Source organism: Sphaeroforma arctica (genome assembly GCF_001186125.1).
Source record: "Sphaeroforma arctica JP610 unplaced genomic scaffold supercont1.11, whole genome shotgun sequence".
Lineage (NCBI taxonomy): Eukaryota > Ichthyosporea > Ichthyophonida > Sphaeroforma > Sphaeroforma arctica.
Window position 1 is genome coordinate 113,345 of NW_014040547.1, and position 9,392 is coordinate 122,736.

The 9,392-nt window shown below is 44.8% G+C and overlaps 1 protein-coding gene across 1 annotated transcript; it reads right to left on the minus strand.

The window, feature by feature from the left end:
• Nucleotides 1-479: 479 nt before the first annotated feature.
• On the minus strand, nt 480-8,513 carry SARC_00387 (hypothetical protein; the record flags this gene model as incomplete). The annotated part of the gene is made up of 15 exons (XM_014305929.1): nt 8,372-8,513; nt 7,793-7,961; nt 7,247-7,314; nt 6,860-6,983; nt 6,574-6,691; nt 6,139-6,275; nt 5,517-5,657; nt 4,835-4,970; nt 4,179-4,290; nt 3,786-3,897; nt 3,417-3,595; nt 2,956-3,133; nt 2,629-2,764; nt 1,927-2,066; nt 480-1,067 (listed from the first exon to the last, which is right to left on the minus strand). Exons 1-15 carry the CDS (start codon nt 8,467-8,469, stop codon nt 480-482), a joined length of 2,436 nt encoding a protein of 811 aa, XP_014161404.1. The 5' UTR covers nt 8,470-8,513.
• Between the last annotated feature and the right edge of the window lie 879 nt (nt 8,514-9,392).

The following is a 9,392-nucleotide window of genomic DNA, read 5'->3' on the forward strand; positions in this document are numbered from 1 at the left end:
TTATGAATATACAATACAAGTAGAACACATGTGCAGTATATATATATATATATATATATATATATATGGCACTTGGTGCTTCGTTCCTTGCCTGGTCTAGAATGGCAAAGAGAATAATGGGCAGGGAGGTGAAGAGAAGGTTGTACGTCATCAGATAGTACTGGTTGATTGACGTCTGCCCAGAGAATCCGCAGCAGAACTGGTACCACAGCAGCAGATACACAAAGATCGAGTTCTGTTTAGTTGGTGATAGAAGCAAATGGTGTGCATAGAGGTTAGTGCGATTGGTAAACTCTACTGAGGGGTGGGTGGGGCTCTTGGAATAGAATACTTATCTATCTATACAACTTGCGATCGTCTGAGCGACGACGGACTATAGGGCTATCAGGAGAACATCTATCTCTTAGACAGATACGTGAAGGGAGTAGACACCATCACACCAAGAAACTAAAAGCTGGTACACTCCAAAGGCAGCGGATTCACACCTTGAAGAAGAAGTACAGAACTGTATTGGCGATGCGATGATAATTCCAGTGCCCATGGACCAGCAACAGCCTGGGCAAGAAGCGGAAGCGGCCAATGGCAAAGTCCGACGCCATAACCGCCTGCATACCCTCATTGCCCTGTACACCCACCCCCACATCGGCACACTGAATCATGCTCACATCATTCGCCCCATCCCCTATCGCCAGAGACATGATGTCCTTGTACTGGTTGACGCTAGTCACCACCCGCGCCTTCTGCAACGGCGCCGTGCGCGCACACAGCACCACATCACACAGACACGCGGCCGTTACAAACAGCTCCTGACAAGTCTCATCCAGCGCATACGACAGGCTCTTGCCGTCGATGACCATGGCGTGCTGGGTCTTGCGCGTAAAGCTCTCGGGAGACGCGTCGAATTCGACGGTGTCTAGGGAGACTTGTCGTGTCATGCCCTTGGGCTTCTTCTGTTGCTTCTCCATGGTTTCACGGGTGTCAGAGCGGGTTATGGTCTCGACGGTTTGGCGCAGGAGGTGCCGAACTTCGTTCATGCTCTCGCCGTTAATGACGTACTGGCCCATATCCTGTAGAGTCAAAAGGCAATGTGTGGGGTTGTGCCTGTATCACAAGGGTGCGTGTATATAATACTATGTAGCTTACACGAGAAGGTGTGGATTTAGGATGGGGGTTTTATCCCCTAAAACCCTAGACGCATGTGAGTATCCAGTTCTTCTTTTACGCTCATGAACATTTGCATGCATAGACACTTTCACGCATTCTAACACAAAAATCCTCGATGCATATGTGTGTGTGCTTGAGTGTGCGTGTGGTAGTACTCCAAACGAGATACACACCTATATATGCATACGCTTGCATGTCCTACATATGCATACGCTTGCATGTCCAACCCCCACAAGATAGGACTATGTACACCTACATTTGCATACGCTTGCATGTCCAAAACCCACAAGATAGGACTATGTACACCTACATATACATACGCTTGCATGTCCAAAACCCACAAGGTAGGACTATGTACAGGACACACTCAAGGTGTTCAAACTACGCATGAAAAGGGACGGATCCCTAAGACCATGCAGAAGGCAGGCTCAGACTTCTAGCACCAGCATGTGCCCAGAGAACGTACTAGCCGCACACGCGTTCATACTGGCACACGTCTACCTGCGCCTATGAAGCAGACAGGTTCATATGGTTCACACACCCACGCATAGAGACACGACAGCCCTATACACTAAAACTCGGTACGGGTACGTATCCATACACATACGCGCATATATGTCCAAGCATGTATTCCTTCGATCTCCTTCTCCTACCTGACCCCCCCAATCAAAAAATAAATAAATAAAAATAAATTATATATATATATATATATATAGATAGATTTATATATATATAGATAGATAGATATATAATCAGACACACCTCGTCGATAAGCTTACTGGAGTACGCTATCTCCAGGGCAGTCTCCTGTTTGTCTCCGGTCAATACCCACACATGGATACCCGCCTCGCGCAGTGTGCGGATGGCTTCAGGGACACCTGCCTGTAATTTGTCCTCGATACCTAATAGTAAGGGTGAATAGCAGATGATGTTCTCATGAGTATATTGAAAATGCACGCATGGTACCCAACTAGTGGTATAATCGATAGACTATCCGAAAGTGGTGCTGTATACCGTTGACTAATATCAAGCAGACTACACATGTTACACAAATACACAATGAAGTATCTTACTAATAGTTGCCTCACTAGTTCATGTAGCGTACAGAGACGTAGAGTTGAAACTTATTTGCGAACACCCTACACACAGATCATACGTCTCGCAGACGTGAGGGAACACCACCAACACAAGCACTACCAGGTAGGTGTACATTCAGACAAGAAATCAATACCACTGCAACTGGCAATACACACTCTAACAGGTAGGTGTACATACAGACAAGAAATCAACACCAATGCAACAGGCAATACACACTCTACCAATGCCCCATTCGCAAATGTATACACAAACAAGCACGACATGCACATTGGGTCGACCCACGTCCGCAAGCAATAGCACAAATCACCACATCAACATCCTCCTCAACCATCCCAAAGTGCACACAACACGCACACAACAACGTACCTGTAGCACCGAGCAGGGTCAGCCCTCGCTCCACCTTAGTGGACAGTTTGTCCAGTCGCACTTGGCGGTCGTGCAAGGCACATCCCGCCTGGCCCCACTTCTTCTGCCACTTGTGGTACCATGACAAGTCCAAGTCCTGCGGAGAGAGTGCGAATGACGTTCAGTTAAGGGGATATGGGGGCGTGAAGGGTTGGTTATCTGTGCCTCGTTTAGGGCTTACCGTAACAAACAGCGGTTATGCGACTTGGGACATGAAATGTGAATCGTTCGAGGCTCATAGCACGTAGACGGTCAGCCCTACCGAGTACACCCCGTCAGTGAGCCTACCTTCTTGGCCAGGCACAGTGTGCGCAGTCCCCCGCTGGAGAATTGGGTCAGATGAACGTTGGTACTGGCCATGAGTGAGGCGTTGTTTTGTTGGTCAAGCAGTTCGTAGATGCGACTGTCCGCTCCCTTGGAGTACATGGTGATGCTCTGGTCCGGGTTCTCAATGATGATGGACATACTGTGGAGGTACAGGTAGAGGGGTGTTGTATATAAGTGGGTGGGGGTGTAAGGTATTCAATCTACCAGGCCTTTCACGTACTATAATACAGAGAGTGAGACAGTACTTATGGTATATGGTACACTCGAGACGTCTCCATAGCACCAGATACGGCGTTCCAACAACTTCTGCAGATAGAGATTATCGGCTTAGCAGCTACCACCTGTGTAACATCAGTATACCCGAGTGCCCGAGTGCCGACGCTTTCATTCTCACCATCTAAGTAACAACGAATACAACTTACCATTTCCGGGTACTAGTGAACTCCAGTACATTCATGATCTTAAATGTCCTGATTACCCCCAGGGCCCTGATGGTAACGGATGTTTGTGTGCGTGTGACCAGCTCGAAGCCGTACGCCTTTGCCGCGTCCACAAGCGCAGCCTCATCGGGCGATTCGGAATCGTACCGAACACTTCCGTCCTGATATGGTGAGATATTAAGGACAAATTAAGCCCCTAGAGTACACCATAGTCCCACACACAGTGATCTTAAAGTTTTTCTGGCCCACATAACATACATAACATAACAGAATCACCTAGAAATAGGGCAACATTGCACCTAAACGTCTACAAATAGTCTGTGCAAAGCCCATCACCACGCGCGATCGTACCTTTCCAGGCCTGGGCACCACGGTATTGCATATTGCCAGACACAAGAAGAACTGGTACAGGTCCGAATCCGTTGCACAGGACGACAGCTTCAGCACGAGATTGGGGTCCTTCCTGTGGCCATCGGAGAAGGCAGGGCATGCGTGCGTAAGAAGTGATAGGGTCATAATCTGCTGTGTAATTGTACCGAACAGCATAGAGCGCATGTGATACTCGCACGGAAGAGGTAGACTACACTTGCGATTATGTATAGGTGTTCGACGTGAACCATTTTCCAGTAAAAGTAACCACATCCGATAGTACATAGTCAATGCCATTTGGTCACAAACAACCAGACTAAACTGTGCTGCAACACATGTACTGTACCTCAATATTTTGGACAGGGCTGGACTTACAGGACAATTCCGGTGGGGTTGTCATCGGCGGCTTCGGAAATCTTCGCCTCTGAATCGACATAGCCGTAGTCCGTACATCCGATGGAGCACTTCTTAAACACCATCTGATTCTCTGTTAAAGGTCAAGGAGGAGAGTGAGTGAGCAAGTGAGCGTATGAGTAAAAGAGAGAGAGAGAGAGAGAGAAAGGGGGGGGGGGTTAATGGGCATTAAATTGGGGTGCATCTTCAGTTGACACCAAATCCGGGTGGCGTGAACACGCTGTGCTGTGCGTGCTTCGCATTTCTGTGCATTCTGCATTGCTGTGGTGTTTGTTCTATCAGGAGTTTCTACAATACATGTATGTGGTAAACATGCCATACTCGTACTTATGTGAACGTTGTTCTAATCGTAATATACGCACTTACCACTACGGCCGCACGTCAAGCTAAGTACTCTGTGCATGTACAAGCATCCCTTATACCGATTTTAAAAGGTGAAGAAATGGACCAATTCTTCTTAATTAAGAAGTACAGTAAGGGCAACCTATGTTACAACAGAAACATATAACACGACAACACGGGCGTCTCACGAAAGCCATCACCTGCAGATAAGATTCTCAAAGCGTACACCTCTACGCAACCACCCCACAGAAAACAGGTACAGACGGCACTCCTACCTGTGAGTGTTCCTGTTTTGTCCGAGAAAATGTACTCGATTTGGCCCAGGTCCTCATTGATGTTGAGCGCACGACACTGCATGTTCTTGCCCGAACGTGGGTCTTTCATTTGGGGATCGTTGGACATAAAGTACACCTGCAGGTGGAGATGGCGACATACACACACTGCGCTTAGTATCACGTACGCTATGGCGTAACTGTGTGTACTTGATAAAAGGATTGGATAGTCCGGAAGTTTGGGTTATATGAACCAACTCATATACACACATACACAGTTATGAATTGAAGACATGTGTGCGTAGACACAGTTGGAAGTATAGGGCATAAACTATGGTCCGTTATGATATACATTATAGTATATTATGAATGCGTGTACCGTGGTTGTGGAGCTCACAGGCACGAACACTATTATATATAGTTCCTCGTTGGCGTTCAGTTAATTAAGTGATTTTATAGACCTATACACATACACCTGCACACGTACATACTTTCAAAAACCATACATACATAAAAAGATACATGGACATATACAGATACATAAACACATAAAAAGATACATGTACCTATAAATAAACATATAAAAAGATACATGTACATATACATCTACATAAACACATAAAAATATGCATCTACATATACATCTAAATAAACACATAAAATATACACATACAAATACACTTACCTGCCCCAGCTTGATGAGCTCCAAAGTAACGTACAGTGAAATGGGCACCATGACGTTGAACAGAATGATATTGGACCAGAACGCCAAGAACGTGTATAGCAATGGCTCGGGATCACCGTCTTTGAAGGGAATGAACATCGTCTGCAACGTCGGTACAAAGTACAAGTCGATGAGACGTCATGCATGGTTATTGCTTGAGGTGTGCGCTCTAATACACCGCATGTGTGTTCGTCATTTGGCCGTGAGAGTGCAAAACCAGTGCGTCTAGATGATTGGCTCGTCCGCGACTTATGTTTGTACTGACACATCACATCACTAGACCGAACTGTAATACACGGTAGCCATGACCTTCTTTACACTTCTCTCAAAGACAGAGAACACGCCAACTCTATGTGAACATAGCGATAATATGAAAATTGTTTGTATCACAGTTCTTTTGCTCCACAGCCGTGCCGCGAGTGCACAAGACAAACACGTAGTCACCACGTTGACGTACAGACACCTAATACTACGCGCAACTGCCACTACACAATCATTTATATGCGTATATATATATATATATATATATAAATAAATTTATATAGATATATATAAATAAATTTAGCATTAGCTCAAGACACACCTCCTTGTACGGCAGGGCGTCCATCCACAGCCCTCCGGCGATGGCGCAGGAGGTGCACATGACCACCAGAATGATAGCCAGCCACACAATCTCCCCGTTCATGTCGCGCTCGATCTTGGAGCGCTTGAACCTCGGCCCTGATATTGTTTTTGGGTGCAAGGTGCTATTTTTAGAACGTTTTAGGGCCGGGGTTGCGGTGAAGTGCACTAAATAACCCAATAATGTTTCTTAGCCTACCTAATGCCCCGGCCTTGCCTTCAGCCTCGCCCTAGTATGCGGCCAGCTTTGTTTTAACGCACATGTTAACTATATACTACGGGCTATATACACACAAACATCCGACCGATAATTGGCATGCCCAAAGCCGCACGCCGGTGTCATGCATGCATGCCATCGAGCACAACATGTATGTGACGCTCATTATAGTACACTTACCGGTGTTGTTGAGCATGGCTTTGGTCTCGGGTCCAGTGTACACTACCACGCCAAGCGCCCAGTCGGTGTTACGCAGGTTGCACCCTCTCAGCATCAAATTCTTGCCGTCAATGGGAACCTGGAGGTATTTATTTTAAAATGATATGCATTCAACATACGCCTGTGCACATATACTTGCAGTTACAATAGCAGACACTCGCCAGGACAGCACTAATAGTACTAACAATAAGAGTGATAAAGCCATGCACACAGCAATGGTTTTGTGTGGGCACTGTTTGGTCCCTACCTTCAGATGGTCATCGGTGGCTCTGAACTGTCCGTTGTAGTCGTATATGCTGATGTGAGGCTTGTCACAGATGACCTCTCCCACCAACTCGTTGGGGTTGTTGACGCCCGCGAGAGTGGGACATCTACACAGTGCAGGGAGAGACAGGAAAATATTGAAATAGGTTTTAGGTAAACTCTAAAATAGGATTTCCGATCTCAACCATCTCGTGTGTTCTTGTAGTTTCAATCACTGGACAATCATTCGCTTGTACCCTAACTTACTTGACGATCATTCGCTTGTAATTTAACTTACTTGACAATCATTCGCTTGTACTTTAACTTACTTGACAATCATTCGCTTGTAATTTAACTTACTTGACAATCATTCGCTTGTAATGTAACTTACTTGACAATCATTCGCTGTTTCAGGTTCGTCTCTCCGTCCAGGTTGGCGGTTTCAATGTAGGCATTGCCCTGAATGATGTACAGAGGAAGAACGCAGATGAGAAGACACTGGTGACGCAGTAACAGACACAACACCAGTTTTATCATATAAGTTACAACGTTCAGAGGAAGAAAGCATATGAGCAGACACATGAAGACACAGTAACAGTAACTGACACCCCACCAGGTTTATCATATGAGTGAAGTGACGACGTTCAGAAGAAGCAAAAGAGTATTCACAGTAAAGACACGGTAGAAGGCATCGCACTAAGTTTCTCATACTAGCGAGAGTTTGAGGATTAAGTTTAGGGTTTGTACAATTGAATAAATCAGGCAACGCATTTGTCGACACGTGCATACACATGTGTGTGTTTTCCACCCACCACATCAGGGCGAAGCATTGGCCTTCGGTTGCACGTGGCAGTGTATGTACACGTGCGTTTATCTTAGCTAACGTAGTATTTTATGTACACGTGCGCTTAGCTTAGCTACACACGCAGTAACATACCGAGGGATCACTGCATTGCAGCAGCAGGATATCCGCGGGGATCATCTCATCTTCCTCTAGGTGCACTACTTGCCCCACCTTCAGGTCCTTCCAGAACACCTCTACCTGCTCTCCATCACGGTACACGCACGCGCGTGCGTTGTTCACCTCCTTGTCCATGCGGTATCGTCTGCGTTTGTATTGATCATCGTTAGTACTTGTTGCAAAGGTGAAAGTACTTGACAAAGAAATTTGGTGTGTTTGCCTGAAGATATAAGTCAGCAACGCTGACTGACGTTTTTCGTCACATGTTTGTAACATAAGCCGGTTCTCGATGTATCATAAATGGCCACATGCCGGAAACTAGCTTTATAACAACGTCCCATATACTGAGAAGTATGCGTATGTTTTCTGAACCAAAATGTAACCAGTCACGTGAAACGCTTTGCGCTCTGGTTTTGTCACAGGCTCGTATGTACATGAATGCTGCCTATGTACACAGAATGCATTATACTTTGGTATTCATCTGCGCCATTAATAATGATGTTGTAGCAAAGGTAGTAATGCAGATATGTGCAAGTATTTGTTGCATGTGATCACCTGAAGTCTTCGTAGGCGTCTTTCACAGCCGTAACCGTCAGCACAAAAGTCAGTGGGAGGAATGTGATCTCCCGCCGGAAGACGGAGATGAACGGCATCCAATTGAGCACCGCAATGATCAGAAAGTATATATTGGCGTAGCTGTATGAGAACAGTTGGTTGTTTTAGATGGTAAGAAATCAGAATTGGGTGAGAAATTAGGATTGCTTCGAAAGGGTGAGAAATTAGTATTGCTTTCAGAGGGTGAGGAATCAGGATTGCTTTCAGGGCGGATTTGATTGGCTTGATCGGCACTGATAGTCTTACTGTGTCTAGATCTGGCCGATGAGTATATACCAATACTCGATCGCTTCTCTTTTCTAAAGCAGTGATATTGTTTGTTCAGTGAATCAACAGATGAAAAAGTATATATACACACACACATATATATATATATATATATATATAGTCGCTGGTGATATCTTCACTATCCTGGTAGCACAGGCGACTGTAGGTAAACTCCATTGGAATCGTAGTACTATATCGCAGGACGATATACAGCAATTGAACAGATCTATCCTAGGTCAGTGCGTACGAAGGATGTACACATGAGACTGAACGGAGATTACTTGCATAACAGTGAAAGGAGATGCCAGCTCACGTATGTTCAGTTTTAGAGAGAAAATTCAACGAAGTCGAGTACCGATTGTCAATGAAAAGTCTCATAATAAATACTTATATATAAATGTAGAAATATATATCAGACATAATTTTAAACATGCACATAATTCCATACGCGTACGAGTAAATGAAAATATACGTAAAAATGAAGATATGCATTATCTTAAAGTACACATTTGTATAGTAACGACTGAAAAAATAATTAGTATATACATCCATTTATGTATATATATATATATTTGTGATCAGTTTATATGCACATAAGTATATATATATATATAGATACATAAATATATAAATATATACTTATATCAGTATATAGATATATAAATATATATACGCCCAGCACACACACACACAC